Source organism: Sugiyamaella lignohabitans, chromosome B (genome assembly GCF_001640025.1).
Source record: "Sugiyamaella lignohabitans strain CBS 10342 chromosome B, complete sequence".
Lineage (NCBI taxonomy): Eukaryota > Fungi > Ascomycota > Dipodascomycetes > Dipodascales > Trichomonascaceae > Sugiyamaella > Sugiyamaella lignohabitans.
This window is the reverse complement of record NC_031674.1, coordinates 864,831-890,310: the sequence shown is the minus strand read 5'-3', so window position 1 is coordinate 890,310 and position 25,480 is coordinate 864,831. Positions and strand designations below refer to the sequence as shown.

The 25,480-nt window shown below is 42.5% G+C and overlaps 11 protein-coding genes across 11 annotated transcripts; 6 read left to right on the top strand and 5 right to left on the bottom strand.

Annotated features, from left to right (window-relative positions):
* Positions 1-20: 20 nt before the first annotated feature.
* On the top strand, positions 21-542 carry LRG1 (Lrg1p; the record flags this gene model as incomplete). The annotated part of the gene is made up of 1 exon (XM_018879221.1): positions 21-542. The coding sequence occupies one exon, from the start codon at positions 21-23 to the stop codon at positions 540-542; it is 522 nt and encodes a 173-aa protein (XP_018737157.1).
* A 330-nt stretch (positions 543-872) lies between these two features.
* On the bottom strand, positions 873-1,703 carry TAF3 (Taf3p; the record flags this gene model as incomplete). Its single annotated transcript, XM_018879220.1, has 1 exon — positions 873-1,703. One exon carries the CDS (start codon positions 1,701-1,703, stop codon positions 873-875), a length of 831 nt encoding a protein of 276 aa, XP_018737156.1.
* A 1,009-nt stretch (positions 1,704-2,712) lies between these two features.
* Positions 2,713-3,306, top strand: RET3 (Ret3p; the record flags this gene model as incomplete). The annotated part of the gene is made up of 1 exon (XM_018879219.1): positions 2,713-3,306. The coding sequence occupies one exon, from the start codon at positions 2,713-2,715 to the stop codon at positions 3,304-3,306; it is 594 nt and encodes a 197-aa protein (XP_018737155.1).
* Positions 3,307-3,495: 189 nt separating this feature from the next.
* Positions 3,496-6,984, bottom strand: TAE2 (Tae2p; the record flags this gene model as incomplete). The annotated part of the gene is made up of 1 exon (XM_018879218.1): positions 3,496-6,984. The coding sequence occupies one exon, from the start codon at positions 6,982-6,984 to the stop codon at positions 3,496-3,498; it is 3,489 nt and encodes a 1,162-aa protein (XP_018737154.1).
* Positions 6,985-8,012: 1,028 nt separating this feature from the next.
* Positions 8,013-9,071, top strand: HST2 (histone deacetylase HST2; the record flags this gene model as incomplete). The annotated part of the gene is made up of 1 exon (XM_018879217.1): positions 8,013-9,071. The coding sequence occupies one exon, from the start codon at positions 8,013-8,015 to the stop codon at positions 9,069-9,071; it is 1,059 nt and encodes a 352-aa protein (XP_018737153.1).
* Positions 9,072-9,228: 157 nt separating this feature from the next.
* TMT1 (Tmt1p) lies at positions 9,229-10,110 on the bottom strand (the record flags this gene model as incomplete). Its single annotated transcript, XM_018879216.1, has 1 exon — positions 9,229-10,110. One exon carries the CDS (start codon positions 10,108-10,110, stop codon positions 9,229-9,231), a length of 882 nt encoding a protein of 293 aa, XP_018737152.1.
* Positions 10,111-12,438: 2,328 nt separating this feature from the next.
* AWJ20_2279 (uncharacterized protein) lies at positions 12,439-14,361 on the top strand (the record flags this gene model as incomplete). The annotated part of the gene is made up of 1 exon (XM_018879214.1): positions 12,439-14,361. One exon carries the CDS (start codon positions 12,439-12,441, stop codon positions 14,359-14,361), a length of 1,923 nt encoding a protein of 640 aa, XP_018737151.1.
* A 2,122-nt stretch (positions 14,362-16,483) lies between these two features.
* AWJ20_2278 (uncharacterized protein) lies at positions 16,484-18,373 on the top strand (the record flags this gene model as incomplete). Its single annotated transcript, XM_018879213.1, has 1 exon — positions 16,484-18,373. One exon carries the CDS (start codon positions 16,484-16,486, stop codon positions 18,371-18,373), a length of 1,890 nt encoding a protein of 629 aa, XP_018737150.1.
* Positions 18,374-18,571: 198 nt separating this feature from the next.
* AWJ20_2277 (uncharacterized protein) lies at positions 18,572-19,351 on the bottom strand (the record flags this gene model as incomplete). Its single annotated transcript, XM_018879212.1, has 1 exon — positions 18,572-19,351. One exon carries the CDS (start codon positions 19,349-19,351, stop codon positions 18,572-18,574), a length of 780 nt encoding a protein of 259 aa, XP_018737149.1.
* A 561-nt stretch (positions 19,352-19,912) lies between these two features.
* Positions 19,913-22,390, top strand: CTF4 (chromatin-binding protein CTF4; the record flags this gene model as incomplete). The annotated part of the gene is made up of 1 exon (XM_018879211.1): positions 19,913-22,390. One exon carries the CDS (start codon positions 19,913-19,915, stop codon positions 22,388-22,390), a length of 2,478 nt encoding a protein of 825 aa, XP_018737148.1.
* Positions 22,391-22,611: 221 nt separating this feature from the next.
* On the bottom strand, positions 22,612-23,124 carry AWJ20_2275 (uncharacterized protein; the record flags this gene model as incomplete). The annotated part of the gene is made up of 1 exon (XM_018879210.1): positions 22,612-23,124. The coding sequence occupies one exon, from the start codon at positions 23,122-23,124 to the stop codon at positions 22,612-22,614; it is 513 nt and encodes a 170-aa protein (XP_018737147.1).
* Between the last annotated feature and the right edge of the window lie 2,356 nt (positions 23,125-25,480).

Below are 25,480 nucleotides of genomic sequence, written 5' to 3'. Positions count from 1 at the left end.
CCAAGACGCATCGTGAAGTGATGGAAGTGTTATTCTACTTTTTGAACTGGACAGCCTCATTCTCACATATCGATGAAGAGACAGGTTCTAAGATGGATGCACACAACCTGGCTACTGTTATCACCCCAAATATTCTCTATATTAAAGAGGGTGGTCACGAACAAGGAGACGCGTACTTTTTGTCTATCGAATCTGTCAACACTCTGATCGAGGAACAGAGCAGGTTTGCAGAGGTTCCCGTCGAAGTCCAGGTGATCTACAGAGAGAGTGGGCTAGCAAATGCAAGTGCTGATATAACATCGAAAGATGTTATCAGCAAGGTAGAAGCCTGTATCAAACAGATTGGAGGGGTCGACGCAGTTGTGGTAAATAACAGCACTAGCCCGTCGTCGGGAAGCACGACCCCACAGAACCTCGAAGAGCCACATCGTCCACTACCAATTCGTGTGAACACTTCGGACATTGCAGCTCTGCCTGTTCCTGGACAAGAAGCTTCGATAAAACGTGTTAATAAGACCGAAATGAGCCCTGTTTCACCATGACGAGTACTAATGTTATTTTTTTTCGCTTTTGTATTTTGTATGTGTTTTTTTAGTGTATATTATATGACCCATTGCTGATAATGATCATTTTATTTTTATTATTTAAATATTGTAAACGTAACATCATTAGGGATTAGGTGCCAGAGTATTGGTCTAGCAGCTAGGGCTCGGGCTCTGTTCCAGACAGCTTGGCTCCTAACTTCGCTCGAATGACACTTAATTTAGCGGAGAACATAGTGGCTCTAAGAGACCTGGACTTTGGCCATATGGAAAAAGGGCCCATAGAAGCATGCTGAGAAATATGGTGTAGTAAATGCTAGAGACTGTGGTTTATTGCACAGACAGGTTTTTAGGCTGAAACTCGTCCAGACTGACTGGTCCACCGACGATTTTAACTTCAGGATTAGTTTCTAAGCCATCTTCTATCGATAAAACAGTGCCTTTGAATTTGTTTTCATTGCCAACTTTGATTCGTTTCTTCATCAGAGCTGTGAGCCATTCTTCATCATCGTGTGGATGTACTTTGCCAGCAGTCTTTTCAGATTCTGTATTTGTTTGTGTAGTGGAAGCCTCAGTCGATGTTGTTTTCGTTGCGGTAGATGCCGCTACTGGTGCCTTTGAGCTCGTTGAACCCACCCTCGTTTCTCCATCTATACCCCTAGTATCTTCAGGTTTCTCAGATTTGGCCCTGGTATCAGAGTTGTCTTTCGACTCTATCCCATCAGGCGTTGTACCTGTATTTCCATCTGTAGATATGCTAATTATGCCAGAAGAAGTATTTTCTACTTTTTGGCCAATTGGTGTCACGCGAGGAATTCTTGATATCCTCCTTGCTTCTTCAGGGACAGGTCCTTTGACCCAATCTATGAAATTCTCATAACCAATGAAGCTATTAGGGTCCAGATCGTATGGGTCGAGTATGGCCCTCGGTCGTATAACACACAGTTCTTCCATTGCTAACGCTAGATCCTGAATTACCACTTCATTTCTACCACTTAGCATAGCATTGTCAGACGCTTTTTCTGATAGTGCCGTTAAATGACGTACTAATAAATCTGACGCTTTATCTAGCAAGGATGGTGAGCACCTCTCAATACCAGCAGCTCTGAATATCTGGGCACATGATATCCTAACTAAGGAAAAGAAAAATTCTTCACTCATTCCTTGCTTCTAGATTGAAACCAGTAGCTGAGATTAGGGACTCTGAACTGTGTATGTTCAGGTTCTTAATGGAATTTTGGAAATGAGATATCCCGATATGTTGGCCAGCTGGGTATACACTGTGGTTTCTAAAACCAGACACTTGATAATTTAACAATATGAATGTTAAAATGGATGTCGTTGAAATATTTAGAATGTTACTGTTCCTTGCTACGTGAAACAGAATAAATATATGGGCCACTTTTGATGATGCATATATGTAGGAAAATAATAGTACGGCTCGTTCAATAAACACTTTAAGAATCTGATACAAATAAATATTATTCAATGTGATATTAATTCGCACGTAATTTATAACAAGTTTATTATTATGAGACAATCGGTTTGACTCATTATACGTAGGTAATAGTCAGTATCGTGAAATAATATCAACTGATATGGTTTTATAATATGCTAGTGTATATTTATCTGGCTATCAGTTCTTTTACTTGTTTCAACGCTAGCACAGCCCTTAACAAGAGCGGAGTGGGTCATAACTTGGTTCTAGCAATCTATAACAAAACAATCTGATATCCTATAATTATTAATATACTAATTTACAGATAACTGGCTTCTTCTGATGACCTCGAGAGACTGGTGTTTCGTATGGGCCTGATATGAACATAATATGTTTTCAGAGAGTAGCTGGGCTAGGAAATACGCCAACTTCACCGCATCGCGCGTGTTGATATGGACACGCACAACCGATATGTCAACTGTTCACAGCATCAGCTACAGACGATAATTGCACTAACAGCTGAAGCCAAATCCTATTCTACCCATCTGGCTGAATTTTGATAATCTCCGATACATACAGACAAAAAGCAAGCTTCTGGAGTGGTTTGTACTAAATTTTATCTGTGGAAGCAGAATCATTCAAATCAAATCAATCATTTATAAAAGTTCATTTCACATCAGACAATTTCACATTTTCGACATTACAACACACACACATATACATACATAAACAATGCCCTCTCCAGATATCAGTCTCTACTCTGTTGAAGCAGTTTTAATATTAGACAATGATGGCAAGCGATTGTTTGCCAAGTACTACCAACCACCCTACGCCGACTCTAATGCCGCAGTGACAGACAACAAGCTAGCAACATCAGTCAAAGACCAGACTGCATTTGAAAAGGGTCTCTTCGCCAAGACTAATAAACAGAATGCTGATGTCATTCTTTATGATTCAAAAGTCATTGTTTATAAACAAATTGTCGATATTTCACTATACATTGTTGGAGGCATGGAAGAGAACGAAGCCATGTTATACCAAGTTGTGCTCGGTCTGCGCGATGCTCTTGATATCTTACTGAAACATTCTGCTGACAAGCGTACTGTGCTAGAAAACTATGACCTGGTGTCACTCGCTGTTGACGAAACCATTGATTCTGGCATCATTCTCGAGGTCGACCCAGTCATTATTGCATCCCGTGTATCAAAGGCCCCCACGAATGAGCCATCCATCAACAACATTGATCTTAGTGAGCAGGGTCTTCTGAATGTGTATCAATTTGCAAGAGGTAAACTCTCTGAGAAATTACGACAGCAATTTCAGTAGATATTTAGTATTAATATAACATATGAACTAGGATAGCTGAGTTCTATGGGTAGACACTTTACACCGCCCGTTAGTCCTCTCTGATTCTTGACGGTCCTCGAAATCTCTTGCGAAGCAAGAGCCACGGGGTCTGGGGCGGAGCCCCAGAAAATAAGAGAATAATGCAATCAATTGAGATATACTTGTACATTATCGTTTAGACCCCTTTCCACGTTTGGAACCTCCCTTTTGGCCTTTGCTGCCGCCCTTGACAGCCTTTTGACGGGAGCCAGGAATTGATATCTTGACCCTGCCGACGCCGATTGCAAGAAGCAGTTCAGGTTCTTTCAGAGAGCGTACTAGCGCGATCTCGTTGGGCCAGGGGTAGTCGTCGTCGCTAGCGGTGGCATCGACTTTGGCATTGTTAATGCTATAGAGGATATCCTTAACGGCTTTTCCCTTTTTGACAGTTCCTGGTTGAAACTTCATTTTATACTTGTATCGCTGTAGTGCACCCCAGGGAGCAAATACAGGTACAATTGTTTGTGGTTCGTCTCCGACAGAAAGACGAGGCACGAGCTTGTCGAAGGGATACTTTGAGTCGTCATCAACTTCTTCATCGTCATCACCCAGTTCTTCAGCCTCGAGAAGACGCTTTTTTTCCTGTTCTTTAGCACGGTTTTGTCGATCACGACGAGCCTGCTCTTGCTGTTGGCGTTTAGCCTTTTCCTGTTCAGCTTGTGCCTTGGCTTTTTCAAGACCACGGGTCGTTCCGAGTAACTCCATACGTCTAGATCGCTCCTCTTCATCCTGGTCAGCGTATTTCGAGGCAATTTTCTTGAGTTTACCCTTTTTACCTCGAACTTTTGCTGGCTTCTGAGCAGCAGGCTCCTTTTCTCTCTTGGAAACTTGAAGATCACTGAGAGCCTTTTCAATATCCGAAACAGCTGATGAAACAGGGGCTGTCGACGATTCAGGTTCCGGTGTGTTTGAATCTGAGCGTAGTTTTTGTTTCCGTAGTCTGCGCCTTTCAGCAGCAGATATACGCTTTCCAGTAGTACCTGATCTGTTCTCAGAGTCTGGTCCACGAGAGATATCACTAGAATCAGCATCAGCATCAGCGCCGACATCCATATCCGCATCAGCTTCAGCTTCACCAGGACCAGCACCATTGTGTGCGTCGCCCTTGTCATAGCTATCAGCGATTGCCTCATTTTCAGGATCAGCTTCCTGATCAGACTGTTCAGATTCACTAAGGGCATCTTTAGACTCATCCTTAAGGATATCCTCGAGCTCCGAATTAGCTTCTTCTTCCTCATTGTCCTCCTCGGCAACATCATTTTCATCTTCTAAGTCGTCATCCGATGCAATCTGAGTGTCTGGGAACTCCTCGTCAGAATCAATCTGAGTATCGGGGAATTCTTCTTCACTACTATCACTATCGCTATTATTCTCGTTTTCATTAGTCACATCTGTAGTCTCGCCGTCCCTTCTGTTTTTACCTCCTCGCTTACTATACTTTGCAGCTGCATCTTCAGATACCATCCACAAGAATCCCAAGCCCATATCCAACTGACTTGGAGGGAGAAAGTGTTTTCCTTCACCGGTAACAATAATCAGATCTGATCGAACAATGTCACCTTCGGGAGTTAAGCGAGGAATTTGGTCTCGAGTCGCCCACCAGGCAGATGTGACCATTTTCGAATCCCAAGCCTTGGATGTGGCAACAGAGAGTACACCTGCCTGAGTCAATGTGGCTGGAGGAACTTCCCTAGAGTCAGCAATGTGGTTTTTAATAATGACAACCGATGCACCACCCACATCACAATGGACATAGATATCGTTCTTTTTGAAATAGCGTCTCAATAAGAGTTCATTTTGAAATGAATCGCGTCCTCCAATACAGAGATATCCATCTGAACTGAGGAACCAGTAAAACTTCTCAAACCAATATGTTTCCCTAATGGCATGAAGAGTGTGTTGTTGTCCCTTTTCCTTTTCCAAAGCCATCTTCAAGTCACGCTTAATTTTCTTTTCTGCGCTTTTGTAGGCCTGATCTGCTTGCTGAAGTGTCCGTTCCTGCTTGGCAACAGCAGTCTTTTTCACTTCGAAATATTTTCTGGAATTGGCCCAGGCCGATAGAGTAATATCAATCTCAACCTTCACAGTTGGAGCAGCCTTCTTTTTGGTTTTGACATTCTTGGCCGTCGACTCCGACTCACTCTCAGAATCCGAGTCCGAATCCGATTCTGAATCTGATGTGTCTTTATCATCATCATCTTCCTCCAAGTCTTGTTCAAAGTCAGGATCCGGTAGAATAACAGTGATTTTGTTTTTAAGAAGATTTAATGGAAGTGCAATAGTATTGGCCACAGGGTTTCCTCGCGATTGTTCTACCTTTATAAGGTTTTCAATGTCAACCCAATCCATTCCTTGTTGAAGTAAACCTTGAACAGCTTCAATTGCTTCTTCCACTCGGCTAGCATAAGCCTGCAACGCATAACCAAGGGTGCTGCTTTTCTGCTGCACTTGAACAAGTCCTTTGACTCTCTTTTCCTTTTCATCTCTCGCAGCATTAAGTCTCTTCTCAGCTTGTTGCTCCTGGTTCGATATTTTCAGAGACAATTTGGTTGACTCGAGAGTTGAGAAATACTTGTCCACAGCCTGATTAAATGTCTCTATTTCAAACACTTTAATATCGGGGTTTGAAAAAGCTCGAGGTTCAAAGGGTTCAAATTCTTCATAGAGATACTCTATTGATGAATTATTTATTGACGTTTCAGGCGAGAACTTGCTTTCATCAACAGAATCAGAACTCGTTGATTGTTGAAATTGAGCATTTTTCTTGGCAACAATGTAGCCAGGTGTGGATGACTTGGAAGTCAACGACTTGGAAATCTCAGAGGCATTCTTTACAGCGGTTAAGAGTCGAGTTATCTCAGCTTCGCTGGAAAGTAATGGACCAAAATCCTTGATGTCAGGATCAATCGATTGGTCTAGTAGGGCCTTCTCAAAGATTCCGGCGGCGATTCCTGGGACCTTGATATAAAGCAGCTTCTTCAATGCAATTTTTGCCTCCTTCTTTTTCTTAGGGCCTGAGGTACTTGTTTTTGGTAGATCTGAATTCAGCAAATTAGTAGATGCAGATTGACTGTCGTCTTCAGCAATCGCTTCAGGTACATTGTTTGAAGAGCCCCCTAGCCATTGCTTTACAGACTTAACATCAAATGAAACATCCGCCGAACCGTCGTCTTTTAGATAGTCATCCAAGGGATATATCTCGCCTACTGCACATCTTGATTGAGTATCAGTTGCAGACACAGTTCTTTGGAGGGAAAGAATTTTAAATTGTTTGTCTAACAAAATCATATTTCCACCGGCGAAGAACTCTAAAACCAGATGATAAGAAAAGTCATCTGAAAAGCTAAACACCAAAAGTCTATTTAATGGAGCCAAGCTGATTCTCGATAGTCTTCTGGTTTTCAAATGTTTTCGAAGCTTTGCAACAAATCCAGACGGACTTTGAGTAGTTGATCTAGAAAACTCAGTTAAGTGAATTCTGAATCCAGGATCAACGATAACAAGCTTCTTCGAGTCTGGAACAGCAAACTTCAAAAGAAAAAGATGTGACGACGAAGTGAGATCATAGATATTTTGCAATCTGTAATTGAGAATCTGAGATTCAAGTTCATTTCTCATCACCTGGAGATCCAGGTAGTTGAATCTTTGCTGATCAATTGTTAGTAACTAGGCAGTGAAATAACATCATATCGGTATTGTAGAATAGATTACTCACCTTCATTGTGTTCCACGCTTCGATCGAACGAAAGCTTGAAGGATACTCTACAAATCAGTGATATGATACCGTTCTTGAATAGAAGTCAATAATCTGGAGATATACAGCCTTTCATGCAATGCTGAGAAATGTCAAAACTTGCCGTTTATTTGTGCTTTAAAGAGTAAGATCTTTGCACTTCAAACTTCTCGAATATATTTTCAAACATCCTGCTAGGACAGTTTCAAACGGTCATACCATTGACTTTCCCATCTTTTTGTAGGACTTATCCTGTTCTCAATCCTATTTATTTGGTAATCTATCTGGTTGAAAATTCAGCTGATTCCACAATTATGACCAATCTATGGCAAAGATACACAGCTCTACCTCGTAGTGTCCGTCTTTGGGTGGGTATTTCTACTCTAGGAATTGCTTTCTATGGAAATTATCTTATGAATCAAGCTTACGAGGAAGAGAAATTGCGCGAGGAGGCCAAAAGACGATTAGCTGCTGAAGAAGCTAGAAGGTAAACCTCGAACCCAAGCTGATCCAAGCTGTAACAATCAGTTACGATTAAAATTACAAACAAAATCTTAGAAAACAAAATCAACGATGTTATGAATAATGAATTAATTAAAAATTGATAAAACTTGTAGAATAATGAGACGAGCTTTGCTCTGACTAACCTCGTCTGATATATGTAGCCCAGAGTATTACTCTGTAGGCTCGCTCGTGCGGTGTATTGCCACTTACGTGATTACAGCGCTTTCTTCAAATAATTTCTATTCCCATATTATCCAGTATATAAAAACCAAGCTCATAATCTCGTATCTTTGACATCCAAAACGGTGCGACCTGCATGCTAATCGTTATCTTATCTTTTGCGATATGTAATGCAGAGCGTTTAGTTGATACATTATTTCATTCTAGCAACTAACCAAAAGACATCATCATGAGTGAAGAAGACACTCAATTAAAGCCGACTTTAGAGTCAGTCGCAGAGCAATTAAAGGAAGGGAAATTCAAAAATGTCATATTCATGGTAGGAGCTGGAATATCTACATCGGCTGGAATTCCAGATTTCCGCACACCAGGAACAGGTCTTTATTCAAATCTCCAGCGACTAAATCTTCCATATCCAGAAGCCGTCTTCGATATCTCATATTTGAGGCGAAATCCACTGGCCTTTTACACACTAGCAAGTGAACTTTATCCTGGTAAATTTGAGCCTACTGATTTCCACAAGTTTATGAGGACAGTCGATAGAAAGGGTCTACTTCGGCGCTTATACACACAAAATATTGATACATTAGAAAGAATAGCTGGGGTGTCAGGTGAGAAAATTATAGAGGCACATGGCTCATTTGCTAAAAACCATTGTATTGATTGCAAGACAGAAATGTCCAATGAAGAACTAAAACGAATTGTATGGGAGAGCAATCCAGGTAAAACAACCATTCCGAAGTGCAAGAAATGCAGAGGTATAGTTAAACCTGATATTGTGTTTTTTGGTGAGGGACTCCCTCGTGCCTTTTTTGATAGTATGGATGAAGATTTTCCTGAGTCTGCTGATTTGGTGATAGTTGCTGGAACTTCTTTAACTGTCAGCCCGTTCTCTCAACTTCCGGAGATGGTCGATGATGATTGTATTCGAATACTGTTTAATATGGATGCTGTAGGGGATCTAGGAACCAGAGATAATGACCTACTTATACTAGGGGATTGTGATAAGAATGTTCGAAAATTCGCTGAGCTCTGTGGCTGGTCATTAGACGAAGAGAGCGAAGAGGAAACAAGCGAACAAGAAATCGATGACAGTTCCAAAGAAACCAAGAAGCAGGCCAAGGAAGATGCAGAGGAAGAGGCAGAAGAAATGCGGAAAGAGGAGGGGAGAGAGAAGGCGGAACTAATCGCTGAGGAGATATCAAAGACGCTGGAGGAACTAGATCTGGAAGAAAAGGATGCAAATAGTGAAAAAGTAGTTGAGAAGGAATCGGATGCCGCTGAATAGCAATCTAAACGAATTGCCATGGCACATGCGAATCGCCTATGATAATTTGCATTTTCTATATACCACTTATATTGCTAAAATGTTTTAAATCATGTATTTATATTGTGAAAAGTCTACTAGGATGTGCCGTGGGATTGTCCAGTTCTAGATTTCTGAGTTACAATGCTTTCTTAGAGGCCATAATTAAAACTGTAGCCCATTTGATAGTAACTTCAGTGTCATCAGTCCAGTTCTCAGCCTTTTTAATAGCTTCGAAGCAAAGATCGACTACATCGGGTTCGTCTGGATGTTGAGCTTTCCATTCATGATAGGCACTAAACGTCTTCATATAGGCGTGAACAGATCTCAACGGCAGTGTTCTAGTCATCTCATAAAATGATCCTGGGTTTAAAGTGATACTTTCGTCTCGAATTACTTCAACATCAGAGAATTTGTCATTTGCACGCAGTTGTCCTTCGGCCTCAGAAAGCATACTAGCTAAACGTCCACGACCAGGTTGCTCCCAATATGGTCCCATATACTTCTTGTCATAACTATACTCCAAACTTATCTCAGACGCTTTTGGATGGTTTACGAAAACGTGGTCGACGTACCCCCAGACAGCTAGCACGCCGTTAGGTTTGAGAACCTTGGCTGAGGACTCAATAAACTTCGGGAAATCAAACCAATGACTAGCTTGAGCAGCGGTGACAATATTAACGGAGCTCTCAGGAATTATATCTGTAAACGTTTTATCAGACCCAATAATATAATTGAGCTGGTCACTTGACTTTCCGGCACTTCTTGCTGACTTCGTTGCCGACTCGATCATTCCAGCACCAGGGTCAATTCCAATAGCACTATCAAAATACTCTGACAATTTCAAGGTCGCCTCTCCTGGACCACATCCTATGTCTACACATTTGGTAGGAGTACCTTTAATAGCCGAGTTGTGTTTCTGGAAGTACGAGAAGATGTGCTTGAAGAGAGAGTCTGGATAGTGAGGTCGCGCCGACAAATAAGAAGCAGCATTGAATGTAGCTTTTGCAAAAGTTGTCATTGTGACTTCTTTTGAGTTCTAGTGCAGTATGAAGTCGAAAAGAATAAAATTATAAATAAGGAGCCATTTATTTGTTCTTTTATGTCTCTCTGGAAAATCCAGGGGGGCATCAGTACAACATGTGCCTGCATAATTACTCACGGAGATACATCGACGAGACCGACTGGCACACGCTGCAGCACATGATCTCTTCGGACCGGAGTCGGATCTAACCCTCGAGGGTTGTCCTTGGGGCTAACTCGATTACGGGATATTAACAGATAATAACAACTTCCCTCATATAATTTTTAGACGTACTCAAATATATACGGACTCCGATTGGTGTCTCTCTACCTTTCTTGAGACTCGGACTCCGCACACAATGCTCCGATGGTCGGCTTTAAACAAAAAACAATGTTTTATAAAGTGGTAAAATAAATAATTTCAGCATTACATATCAACCAAAGTTGGCTGTTTATTCAGAGAACTTTTAAGAGATTCTTTCAAGAGCCTCCATTAAAACGACAGAGTTGCCTCTAATGACCTAAATGATGTTAGTTTAACACTTGAACATTCTCTATAGTGAACTCATTTACAATGTTAACTTACAGCAGTGCCAACTTTCACTTTTTCACCATTGGCTCTTTCTTCTACTGCCTCATCAAGTACAATGTTCAGGAACACGTCGTAACCACGCAAGACTCCCACAATCTTTCTTGATCCGTTCAGCTGAACAAACAGCTTCTTATCCATATACTAGTTTCAGGTTAGTTTTTGCGTCTGCTTTTACAGATAGTTTAGTTTGTATCGGACTTCAGAACTTACCTTTTTCAATTCGGGCGCCGAAGCTTTAACCATGGTGGAATTATTTGTGTCGATGTTGAATTGAAACTCTTCGTTCTTGAAATTTCACGACGTCTTGATATAGCCGCGGTCGCGGTTACTCCATAGTTATTTCCTTGAACCAAAAGGAAAAAGGCTTGAAATATACTAGAACCATACGAGGATATTTCAGCTTCCCCAAGGATATCGTTTCCAAGAGTGATATTATTAATAGCTATGTTTATTCAGGATATAGCGACCGGTCTTAGGCATTCCTTTCGGTTGACAGATACCCTGCTTGAAGTTGATGGTAGATCCATCCATGCATATAACGTATCTACTAGTAACTATAGCTCATTGTCAAACTTGGGTCTGTCAAAAGGTTTTATATATAGACCAACCATTGTTTTTATTTCTTTTATTATTTCGTCAATAAAAGTTGATTATCACCAATTTTCATGCTTGATAACAGTGTTCTGCAAAACATCCTTCACGTTATCCAAGAACTGTCTGTTAATTTCGTTAGCGAATCGAAGGAATGGCACACTCAGGCAATGGCACGAACACAGTAACCGCATGAACAATTAATTGCCCTTTCTATTACCTTGTAACCGATTTAGGATCAACTGACTGCGCCATTGCAATCCATGCAGATAAACATGGTCGTTAGTCGTGCGTTAAAGTGAGATTCAATGAGTTTCTGCACCTCTCATACATTAACCTGGTACACTTAATCATGAGACATGCAGCATGGCGGGATCCACCAGCTAACGACTCGAGCGTAGCGAGACGACAACGGGGTCTGGGGCGGAGCCCCAGCCGCCGGAGGCAAAGTCTAAATAGTAACGAGAGTGCTGGTGCAAATATATAAATCGAAGTGTTCGCTTTTTTCCATATATTATTCATGTGTATCACAGTAGTGATTCAGGAGAAGAGAAGTTTACAAGAGTAGATGTCCACCAAACGGCCGCAATCGTGACATGCAGGCACGCTGGTAGCATGTGCATAAAGTAATCAAGATCTCGCTGCATTTGGCTTAGCCTCATCTGACAGGTACACCGATAAGAAGCCAAATCCCAGGGGGTTACCAATTTGGGAACCAACAGGTGCAGAAAGTAATTGAAATTTAGTGCGAAATGATAACTCATCCGTCAGATGTTGTGCAGGTTGTAATTGAAGGAAGCTTCAAGAATGAAAACTCATCATGCAAATTCCTCAATCTCGCTTTGAAAAAGGCTTGAGAGGAGCAACTAAGCAGAAAACTAATTGGCAAAAGCGGTAATCTATGACCATCTAAGGTGGGGATATAGATGCAATTGATAGCTGGAAAAAAATACATAAGGATGCAATATCCTTGGTTGTGTCCTGGCTGGTTCTATCCTATTTTGACTAGACTTTTTTAACTTGTAACAAAAGCCAGCAGTCTGATCGGTTCCATTATTACTCGGACTCTCTGCTTCACTAGTCGGTCTTGTTATCTATCGTCTGAGCGAGTTACTTGGGTCATCGTTGATTACGTCTTCAATAATGTCTAACTCTTTACCGGCTTCTACCTCGGACACTTCGTCGCACCCTGTCTCTATTTCTGACCTGCAAGACATTACTAGCTCGGTTCCTATCATGACTCCTCCCTCTTCCAGAAAGAGCACCTCAACCCCTTCTGACCCCATTGATAAATATATTTCTGCGAAATTCAAGAAGAGAACTTCAAGTATTGTCGAATGGTTGAACAAGACTACCTCCAAGTTGGGTGGAAAGTACGTGTTGGTAGTGGTTGCCCCTGATGACGGCACAGACATTTATTTCAATTCTCCTATGGCCAAGTTCGTTGACAATTTTCTTCTTGAAAAGGATATTGTTGAGTATCTTTCAAAAGGTAGTGATGGTGATATTGATCCAGATCGTCCTAGAGTTCCTTCTATTGCCACATCAACGAAGCCTAACACGTCGACCAAGTGTAAAGCCAAGCTTGATCTTTGTAACCATGATCGGGTTATCAGTTTTCTAACTCAGGGTCTTGTTATTATTCAACAGGCAACGTGTAAAGCTCTTGCAAAGAGTTGGATCCGGGAGATCGAGCCCAAGAAGCAAACCAACTATCCGTATAAGCTTGGTGACATGTCTAAACCGGATTGGTGGCCTTATGGAGTGCGTCATAAGGAGCCTGACCACTTGAACAAAGACGAGAGGGTACAGCTCTTAGTAGGACTACTCACGCACGAGGATATCTCTATTCGCCGTATTCGTGAAGCCGCTATGCCTTCTATCCGTGACACTGATCCTGACAAGTTGGCCCTCTTGGAGGAGCTTTATATTGTTGCGGACTCGGAAAAGCAATTCCTTAACGGCAATCTTGATGAAAGTGACCAAATTGTTGAGGTTACAGATCTGAACTATTGGGATAGACAGACTAAAATCGCCATTCCCAGCAGTAATCCTACGACGACCGTTAAGAAGGAGAAAGAAAGCGGTAGTCAACTGAAAAGTTCATCTGGCTTGGGTCAGGGTCGTCTTGTCAACATTGCTCCGAAGAGCACTTCCCGTGCTGTTATAAGTAGCCCCAGTATTGCCCATCTTAAATTTGACGCTCATCAACATTTTGCTGCCGTGACTAGTGACTCCAATACCAGCATAAGTTCGCCAAGAGGACACTCCAACGGTGCCAACAACTCCTCTTCTCTTCGAATCGCATCTTTGTCTTCCACGCCTTCTAGCTCTTTATCTACCACCACTTGTTCTTCGTCTTCTTCTGTTGGTTCAAACTCTACATCGTCTTCCGGTTCTTCTTTATCGACGTCGGCGTCTTCAGTATCGAACTCTTCATTTTCAGCAAACTCTGGGTTGTCGTCATCCTTCTGTTCCAATCCCATACAATCACCAAACTCTAGTAACAGTAATCTCTCCTATACCTCTAAAGGTACTCCGTTGACTGCTGCTCATTACCTTTCGCAATTTGACACTTGGCCCGGTGCCACCCCATTGTCCATCCCAGTTGCAGGAATCACGAACCGAATGATGTTCTTAGAGCATGCGTCAATCCCATCCTCGTCTCCATTTCACGATGTCAATATCAGCCATGGCTTTTACATGGCCAACCGGACTCCTCATAAACCGATTAGAACCTTTGCCAACCAGGAGCTGGACGAGACCCCATCGAGAACCACCTCGGGCCAGAAGTTTGACGACATTGGAACATCGTCATCATCAATTGAACACACGCCCAATCCATTCAACCAGTTGCCATTACAGCAGTTACCACTTCCTTTTCCTCTTCCGTTACAGATTCAATCGGAGAACTTGAACGTACTTGGCAAACGACCCATGGCTGACAGATTCATCTATCTTGATGATGACAACACCCATGATGAAAATAGGTTCAACAAGAAGTTTGACAACGGCAATACAAAGGTATTTTATCAAGAGGAGACGGTGTTAAAGTTTGAGAGCTGATCACCTCTCTTGTATTTCTCGTGGACTGTTAGCTAATTCCCCTTCTTTTTGTAGTTTAATATTAATATTGGTAATTTGGATCTTAATGCAGTAGGACATTTGCCTCCGGCGGCTGGGGCTCCGCCCCAGACCCCGTAGCTCCTGCTTCGCAGGAGAATCTCCTAGTAGCTGTTGAAGCTACACCTGTCAATGTCATTGTTCTAACGTACAATTACTGGCTCATAGGTTTCGAGGTGATAGCACGCTTTGTCAATGTTGATAATCCACTGAGACTACCTGACATGACATGCTGGTGCAATATACACAGCTGATAAATACTATTTCAATTTCACTGCCACCCTTTCAACTCGCTAACTTGACATTTTCTCTCAATTGACTCAGTTCGCTCAATATCATGCTCAGGGGTATAAATAGGTCCAAAATGGACCATTTCCTGATACGGACCCCATGTTGATCATGCTAGGTGATCTCCACTTCCTGCATGTGGTATTTATAGACCACTGCTGAGACCATATCTCCAAGAAGCATATCTCCAAGAAGCACGGCCAGCCAGTGGATTTCACGATATTATTTGGCTCATAGTCCATAGTAAATATATTATATCCCCGTTCCTAGTTTTCCAGGGGTTGTTGTTCTGTAGGGACTTTTTTACATACCAATTGCCCTTTGATTCATTATCTGATATGGATGAGTGGACCCTGCATGATTTTGTTGTTTGTTGTGTCTTATATCGGCATCATTGGTTATTTAATTCTATTATACGGTTATGGTTACGCGCCAAGACTCATCAAATTAGTGAGAGTTTGAAGTAGAGTCAGGACAAGACCCACCAACAACCGTCGAGAAGAAAGGGTAGCAAGATACGAGATTTTGAGCCGGGGAATTGCCGGCTCCTGCCGAAGATTGCAAGTGATGGTATAACAAACAGCTTATGGAATATTCGGGTGGGTCAGCAGCTCGATAACTTATCATTCAGTAGAAAATACAGAGGTAGATATATCTTATAATAATCTGCTAAAATCCCGTTATAACCAGGCATTAATACCCCAAATCCGATCCTCTCCACTGCCTGACGAGTGGGCTGATTTGAGCCTGCTTGGTTCATTTTATAACGCAACTCGGCTGAGCATTCTGCAGATCTGCTGGCTGGCGGGTAGGTTGGCATGGTGATGGAGGTGCGATGCGCACCGCGCTTTCCTTTGCATAATCCCGACTGGGCTGTGGAGGGTTGCTAGAACATCGATAACTTTTAGCGGGCTAGGTAAACGTTTACCAACCTTTTCAGGCTAGTAGTGTTTGTAGATTAACCGACTTTGACACACACCACTGCTAAACACTAACCACGATAAAGACGACAATTCGACTTCAAACTTGTTTGGTCTTGAACCTACTGGTTATTAACTTTTGAATTAAGATTTTTTTTTTCCTTTAATTGTTGAACTGATAATTTCCCCGGAAAAGTTCATCGCAAACGACCTGAACTCTAGATTTTTTTGGACTTGTGAAGCTTTAGTAGTGTTCGTAGACGGTCACAGTCGGTAGAACGGTGACTGTATTGTATTGATCGATTCGATTCAAAACATAGTAGAAGGTGGAATTGTGTCAGTTTGGAAAGGTATTACTAAGAAGTCTGTTAGAGCTGGCTCTATAAGACATTGTGTGTTGGGACTTGGAATAAAGAACAACTTTTTAAACCGCAACTGAGTCTCGCGTATTCAGTGTGATTCAAGACCTTTAGATGAGAAGTCACGCTGGGTGCTTTTCGTCGAAATAAGCAAGTTATTTTTTAACGGTGTGACTGGTTCACCATTTTAAAAGCAATTGATTCATAGATATTGGTAGGGTAGAATCTGACTGGTCGATAATTCATTCGGTAGAGCTAATATCGGAATATCGGCTGTTGTTAGCTTGTGCTCACTCAGGTTTTTTCTGTCCAAGCATATATTGTGCAGCGGTTGTACTTTTGTGTGTCCCGGTGGCTACTTTTTGGTTTGCTAGCGATCTAACGTTTTACTGGACTCTTGATTCTAGTTTTTGGTTGTCAGGTGGTTGAAATTTTGGTCATATTTTGTCCTGTGTCTAGTTTTGTTTTGTTGGTCGGTAGTTCCACATCTCGATAGTCATGTCCATATCAAGAGTTGTGTCATGTATCATAACCGTGATACTACTATTAGTAGCAGGAGTAGCTGGAGATGATCCACAAGCGACTTCTGAACCAGCTCCTGCTCTTGCAAGTGCTACTGCTGCTACTAGTAGTGAAACAGGTGACCCTCAGCCAGTTGGCGATGTCAATGCCACCGGGTTGGTAGTTCCGACAAATCAAACTTCTAATCTACTTCCTAATTTTGTATTGGAGGTGAAAACCGCCAATTCAGGATTGGTATTATCTACTGAGTTGTCAGCAATGACTCCCCTCAACGGAACTGTATCATCGACTAATGGACTATCTGACCTATGTTCAGGTGAATTAACACTAATGAATTCAACCACTAACTTGAACTATAATATGATCCCATTACTTTCATGCGATGATGCTGATTTGGTTGCTGGATACCTGGTTAATGTCGAGGGCTCGAATTCTCCATGTGCAGTTCTTTACTCTCTTCATAGTCAAGGATGTGAATTTGACTCGACAAGCACTTTCGAGACTCAACTCGGAACTGTGTTCAGCATTACATCGGCTCAATACTCAGCATCTATAATATCTCAAATCAATAGGACCATGGGTCCTATAACTGCCAGCATCTCGTCAAAAGCTAGTGAAAACAATCCTGGTAATGGATCTCCGTTAACATCGAAAAGTACTGGCTCAACTGTCGCAATGGCCGTACTGTATAGTATCACTGGCGTAGTTGCTGCTACATTTTTATTTATTATTGTTTCAGGCGCAATTCGTGTTCATAAACACCCTGAGCGTTATGGACTAGTCTCCAACACCACTTCCTACGATTCTAATCATGGACCAGGGGGCGAAGGATTCGGCTCGATGCAGTACTCTAGACGTGCTAAAGGACTGGCTAGAGCTGTATTGGATTCAATTCCAATTGTTCAGTTTAAAGTAGGTAACGATGCATCCGGTCGGACCACCGCATCTCCTAAGGAGGAGAGTATTGGGATTGATGATAACATTGGTCGTCAATATGCGGTGGATGGTGAAAAGCAAGGGCGAGATAGTTACTCGCTTGACAATCTTAAAGCTGGTAATGAGAGTATGGTGGAAACAACGAATGAAAGCATCGACGAATTATATACGCCTGGCAAGAATGTCGTCGAACCCCCGACCCAAACTGAAAGTTTGCCAACAGGTCCAGAAGGTGCTGTTGGCACCTCTGCTGTTGCTGATGTGTCTAGAGAACCAGTAGCTGCGAAGGCTGTTCCTCCAGTTTCTCAAAGTGTTTCAGAGGTAGGTACAGAAACACCTGCCGCCTCGCATGTCAATGGCACCCAACCTATGGAAACCCTTGTTGGTGGACTCAATAGCGATGAGCCAGATTGTCCCATCTGTTTTGAGAGTTTTAAAGACGGTGACATCTTACGAATCTTACCGTGTAAGCACAGGTTCCATGCCCTTTGTGTGGATCCTTGGTTGCTGAATTCTTCTGCTCTGTGCCCTCTTTGCAGAGTTGACCTCTCGCTCGAAGAGAACGAACAAGTTTCAAACGACCCGCCTAATGGTCTTAATGCTTCATCTCATCACGAAGTTGAGATTTCTCTCTTTAATCGGCTGTTGGATATTTGGAACGCTCAACTGCTTCCTCGTGAGGCAAGACGAGTGGCCCTTGCTCGATTCCATGAGGAAGCCGAGCTACGAAGACAGCTCCGTAGCAGACAGGGAAATAATTTCGAGGAACAGAACAGTCGTAGATGGACTAATTTTGTTAACTCTCGACGAAGACTTTTCCAACTGCGCCGTAATCGCCGTGGAGCCTCTGACCATGAAGAACCTGCACATGACAATGACAATAATCCCACCTCAGACCCCAGTGCACCTCCCCCATCTTCTCAAACATAAGAACGCATCGACTCCTTATTTATTAAAACGATATCTCTCAATATTGATATTATTTATTCTAAACTCTTTATTTAATACGGGCATCTGCCTCCGGCGGCTGGGGCTCTGCCCCAGACCCCGTGGCTCCTCTCGCTTCGCTCGAGTCGGAAAGCGGGCGGCCCTGAGTTGATTTTTCTTTAATGAAATAAATATTACTAGCTAATCGTAGGTTTCTAAGAGCTTTGCTTTGAGAATTGCAAGTCTCAATTGCTCTTCTCCTGTGCCAGACTTCTTCTTAATGCTTGTGTCAACCAACTCGATGATTGTTGATTTTACCCTAGCCAGTCTTGGCCGTTTTTGTTCAAGTATGGGGGGAATGCTATGATTGACATTATCGTCGTTATGAGTACCGCTGTGCTTTAATTTATTTGCTCTGCTCTCAGTCAAGGCATCTCTCTGCACCGCTTTCACACCCAGATCTCTAGCTAATAGTTTCAAATGGATGTATTGCTTGGCAAATTCGCTGATTTGCTCTAGATCTGACTCAGTTTTATCATGAACGCTTTTCTCTATATCTTCAAGCTTTTTCAAGTACAAAATCATCTCTCGAGAGAAATCTTGTAACCATACCAAGTCTTTCTTGTCTTGGATAAGTTTATTGGTTTTCTCCACCACATTCTCTAGTTCAGTTTTAACTTTTTTTGTTTCTGTTTGAAACCTTAGCAAATTCATTTTAACGTCTTGTATCTTGTTTTCCCCACCTGAAAGTGAGTTCCCCAGTCCCACAAAGTCTCCATAGTCCTTGTTTATTACATCTATCAGTTCATGACCCAGCTCCTTATCCCATGACTTGAGCTGGTTTTCTAGATCCTCCAGGGTCTGGTACTTGTGAAACTTTGTGAGGAATTCATCAACAACAAACTCATCTTCTGAAAAATCCTTTCTTGAAATTTGCACAATTGAAGGCAATTCGTCCTCGTCGTCAAAATAGTGTTCCATTTTTTATACAGGTGTGGAGATTGAACTGTTGCCAGTTAGTTGACCATTGAACATGTAACTGTGTCGACGTCACGTGATGTGATTCAGCCAAAATAATCTAAGTTTTATGTAATATAGCCCTAGGAAGGAATTGTGGAGTATATTTGCAACTGATTGTTTTAGCTGGTCTATTCCTTCTTTTAAAACTAATTAACAACAAAAAGATTTTTTAACAAATTAGTTTGAAAGGGGGACAACTGCTTCTCATATGCTCGTTATGTATATGTCTCTTATTTAATATTACATTCTTATTTCACACTATGAGATAGAAGAGTGACAGATAGAGTTCTAAATTTTAGTCACCTTTCCAGCAAATATATCTTTTCTAGTAAAACAGAAGCTTTGAAAATGTGTTAGTACACTAATTTTAAATAAAAGGGATGGATCTAGAAGCAGGGTCCTCGAGAACAGGTCTCAGCCGTGCTAACACCTAACTGGGTTTATTGGATCATGCATATATCTGGCGCGTGAACTTACGCGTCTCTACCGTGAGAACATTCACCCAAATAAACAGCCAGCAAAATGAAGATAAAGCTCAATCCTCGTCAGGCTCATACTGCAGGTATAGTACGAGTATGCTACTCATTGGATGGTAATTACTTGATTTCAGGAGGTGCCAATGATCTGGTGCGAAAGTTCACAACTGGCTCAGACTCTAGTGAACCAGACAGTTTGGACCATCATCATGATGCGGTATTGGCAGTTGATGTTTCTGATGCTCATTTTGCCTCGAGTTCCGAGGATGGAACTGTCCATCTCTTTGATGTGGTTTCTAATAAACCTAAAGGTGTAATTGTACGAAATCCTCTCGCTATTAGAGAGGTTAAGTTTTCTCCAGATGGTAAATGGATCGCAACATCAGGTAATGATAAATTTGTCAAGATTATATCAGTCACTGATATTTTAAAAGTCCAAGAAATGTCTCTTCCAGTACCAGTTAAGCATATTTCTTACAGTATTTCGGGAAATCTAATCGCCTTGTCTTCTATTGACGGAAATCTACGTTTTTATAGACTGGAAAAGTCTGAAAATAAAGATGGTAGTGACGAGCCTGACGGTGATATGGAAAATTCATTCCGTCAAAATACGATAATACCGCCTTTTAATCCCACATTAGTACACAGTTTGGAAGGTATTGTTCCAGATGTTCGTGATGTAGACGATGTTCGAACTACAGCTGTCGAGTTTCATCCTGATGGCACACATTTCGCAATTGCAACTAAGACCTTTGAAGTTGGTGTATACAATCTGAGCAACGTTTCTGAAGTAGCTCGTCTACGCCATACCAATGGTCACAAAAAAGAACTAACTGGCATCAAATGGTCCCCCAATGGAAAATATATAGCTACTATCTCGCTCGATAATAAGGTGATAATCTGGGATGCGACTACATTTACACCAGTTGAGTCACAGAATGTCGAATCACCAATATCTGTTGCTTGGCATCCTACTACAAATGAACTGACTGTGGCCACTGACAGAGGTCAGCTTATCACGTACGATGTATTATTAGATCAGGCAAGTCCATTCGGAGACATTACTCCGTTCAATACCACCACTAGTACCAATGGTACTGATAGTAGCACTAAGAAATCCGTCAATAGTGTGGATAGAATTCGAGATTATGATGATTACGATTTGGAGTTAGAATTCACTGGAGATGCAACGGCAGATGATGTTGAGCAAGCCAATGGTGAGGGAAATGAACTCGACTGGATTGAAGACGACGACGGAGCTGGGTATGTTGGTGAAGAGAATGGCAAGCGTTCTAGAGAGTCAACAGCATTGGAAAATGGTAATGGTTATAAACGTGCTAAATTTGTTTCTACGGAACCAGTTCACGAACCCTTCATTACCGGCAGTACTCCGTGGAAAAATGGGCGAAGATACCTTTGCATGAATACAATTGGGTACATCTGGTCTGTATTTCAAGAAGATCATAATACGGTTACAGTAACATTTTTTGACAGAGGGCTTCACAGGGAATATCATTTCACCGACTACGTGCAATATGATCTGGCATGCCTTACAGAAGAAGCCGCTCTGTTCGCCAACACCAAGACTCGTAAAGCTTTGCTCAGATTCCATGACGGTTTTACGAACAACTGGGAGTACACATTATCAGATAATGATTTATTCAGATGCATTTCGCTTTCTAAAAACATAGTCACGTTCTGCACCGCACAAGGGTACGTGAGAACTTTCAATATATATGGCTCTCCTTTGTCTGTTTATAGACAATCAAGAGATCCGGTAATTACCTGTGCTTCCTGGAGAAACTACAATTATATTGTCCGAACGTCACCGACTGGATCGTTGTCGTACTCTATTGAAAACGTTCGAACCAACGTGATTTATCAAAAGAATGATGAAATCGATATTGGTGTTGGCAACAAGCTAAAAGCTGTCTTCTTTACCAGTCAAGGTGACCCATGCATTTTCGATTCAAAGGGAATACTTCTGGTACTACAAAACTGGAGAGAACCCCTCCAGACACGATGGGTTCCTATCGTTGATTCTAACATTGAATCAGCTCAAGGACGCAAAGAGTCATACTGGCCAATTGGGGTCATTGATAACAAGTTTGTATGCACAGTCCTAAGAAAAGGCGACCAGCATCCCAACATCCCTCTACCAGCAACTACAGAACTTGAATTATCAGTGACAGTCGACCCTACAACCACAGACTACGAAAAGGAATACCTTACTAAACAAGTCCTTCTACAATTGTCGCGAGCTCAAGCCGAGTCTGATGATAACATCGAGCTTGTCAGCACAGTTTCATCTCAAGAGTTGGAAGTCGACAAAGTTGTTTTGCGACTGATCCAGGCATGCTGTATCGACTCCAAACCTTCTAAGGCTCTTGCTTTAGCCTACCTGATCAACAAAGATCAGGCTCTTGAAGCGGCCAGCAAAATCGCGCTGCGGTTTGACCAGTCGGCCGTTGCAGAGAAAATCAACGAACTCCTCAATGCCCGTTTAAGGCAACAACAGCAGTAATAGCAATAATAATAGTAATAATATGCCATTCGGGAAATAAATAAATGACCAGAATCAAATCACCGACATTCAAAAGCTCCACCAAGCGGAGCACAACGGAGTCTGGGGCAGCGCCCCAGCCTCAGGAGTCAAAATATACGCTCCAGAAAAGGGCCAGACAGAAAGTGAGATCTAGAATTATGCTTTTAAATAAATGATTAGGCTACCAAGCAGTTTGTTATCTACAAAACACCTCCGCGCTTGGCGGCAGCGACCGATGCATAGTCCTCAGTGTTGGGCTTCAGAAGGGGGTTCTTCTTCAAGTGAATTTGGTTGTCGCTAGAGACTTGAGGAATCTTCTTCTCCAATTGCAGCTTTTCAAATACACACTTGTTTAACAGACGCTCGGCAGGACGACATCCCCAGAATTGTTGGTTATTCTGTTCTAAGCATTGCCAGTGCAGTCTGAACTCCTCGAGACAGTGTTTGTTGATATCCTCGAGAACAGAAATAGCACATCTCGTCACTCGTCGACCTTCCTTAAGACAGTCGAGTTCGCCATTTCCTTTACTTTCTTGTTTACACATGATATAGTCGTCGTTATAGGGCAAACATCTGGCGCCGATGAAGAACGAGGCCGATTTCAGAGGAGCAGAGGTGGCACCGATCTCAGGCACATCTGGAATATGCGATGGCATAGGGGTTTGGTCGACATAGGCCGCGTAGTCAGAATTGGGCTCTCTAGTAGTAGACATTTTGTATAGTTGTGAAGTGGTAATGCAAGGGAGATGTGACGCGAATGTGTCCCTGTATGTTCAAGCTACAACCACCTGAAACACAATTTTTTTAATAACTCGAAGCACTATCAAATGAGTATGGGCAGTTCAAATACGAGGTCGGATCCGATTCGATTGATCTTTATCCACTGTCCTGTTTACTGAATGTCAATACCAGCCTACAGCACCAAGCACTCTCTCGAAAGATTCAAACAAATGTTGAACTTTTCATTGGTGCATCGCGCGCCGTAGGGTAACTGTCCTCTTTCAGCCGCACCTCGAAATCCAGGGTCCATGAGATCGGCCAGGGACCCGAGATAACGCACGATAGCGGCTAGGGCTGTTCACGGGGGGTGGGCTGCCTCCGGCGGCTGGGGCTCCGCCCCAGACCCTGGTTGCTCCTCTCGCTACGCTCGAGTCGTTGCGTCGAGGTGCCCAGGAACCTCCTGCGAAGCAGGAGCAACCAGGGTCTGGGGCGGAGCCCCAGCCGCCGGAGGCAGCCCACCCCCAGTCATTGTCTCCAGCGACCGCTGTAGAGAGAAAGAACCCATTGAAAAGCCGTAGAAACCGGTTTGTGAGGTAAGGAGAGAGGGAAGGTTCGTGGACAGGGTCGGAGTTCCGGGTATGTGACATTGCGAGGGTCTGTGGGTTGTATGCCGAGTCAGCAGGGAGTGGACTGGTTATAAGAACAAAAAGTGTAGCCATTCGGGCATTACAAGAGGGCGACAAAGGCGGGTACCGGACCCTGCGCTTCTGGATGTGGTTAAAGCAAGGCCGTTGGAGCCCGATAAGATAGCGGTAAGGGTCTGGCAATAGTTTAACCAGCGGCTCGTAGCGTAGCAGGCCCTTATATGGGGCTGATTGTCGTGGTGATCCGAGAAGCGTGGGGTCGATTCTGGTCAGAAGAGCTCAGGTGGTGTATTTTAAGATTCAGCCGATACCGGAACAAAAAAAGTCTTATGTCTGAATAAACCTAATACCGGGATGTCGTATACTTTACAACAAACTTGATTGCTATTCAAGTCTGTCCGCGTGCGTCGTTCCAACTGTTCAAGTGTGAATAATTGGTAAGCTTTCGAACCAGCGGATTTCTACATTTTCACATATCAAAGATAAGGACGGGCTGATAAGTGTGCTAAGATAAGAGCGAAGAACGAGCGAATTCTAAGATAGGTAGCTAATCTGTGTTTGACATGTACAGCTGCTGTCTCTTTTTTATCTTTAGTGCGAAGATATCCTCATGTACGTCAGACAGCGGGATTTTCATCCCCCTTTGCGATGCACGATCATCTTTACAGATAACGACTCCACTTCCAGAAAAGGAAAGTTAACAAATATTATATGCAGGGAAGTCAAGCGCTCGCTAATGTACGCCAAACAAGGTACGGGTGCATCTAGTGCATCTGTGGGGTAATATTCAAGACATGTCTCGCTTAAGCGCGGAAATGAGCGTCAAATGCACGATACCCACCCAACCGGAAAAGAAACTCCGTTCAACGCCCAAGCTGAGATGTGGAATATTTGTATGAAATCTCTTTTGATCGGTTTCCGTTTTCAGAAAAAAAAACATTAAGGGGTTGAAGCAGTTTTTTCCCCGCTACTAAACTATGGGGTTCAAGATAAGATAGCAATTGACTGTAATAAAATATCGTTTTCGGTCCCATGCTTTCTCGGCCGGCATTAGGGCGCGATGGTCTTACCCATGTATCGTATATGCTAACGCTACATGAACCCAAGACCAGGGCCCAGATTACCCCACTCACATGGGATTAAGTCGCCTCAGACATCACAGGGACCGCCAGGTTGGAGATTGCATACAGGGGGATATTGCATATTTCGCCAAAAACAGAATCCACATTCACACAATAACGTGAACTAGTCATTCTGTTCACAGGACAAAATCATACCAAAATCACTGGAACGATTGAATTTTAGCGTATTTTTAATTTATTTTTTTTCCATTTGCCTTCATGATTGCATTCCTAAATTGACCATGGTTTATCTATCAGTTCGGTGTCGTTATCATTATCATCTGACAGATAGCCGAATATCGAATTGGGATAGATATCAACTCAGCCACTATGTCAGCGGTGAAGCAATTATTAGCTGACAACGTTGATAGGAAAACGTTGGTATCTTTACTAGATGGTGAATCCAGTTAAATCAGTTTTCATTTTTTTCCATACTAGTGAAAAAGTATCATGCAAGTCAAAAAGCAAGTACAGTCCAAGCGTGCATTTACCAGCTTAAATGCGGCTATCGATAGAGAGAATTTAAAATAACCGATAAGGACCTTGTACATTAACTGAGCAGTTGAAGTGACCGACCTGTTCAG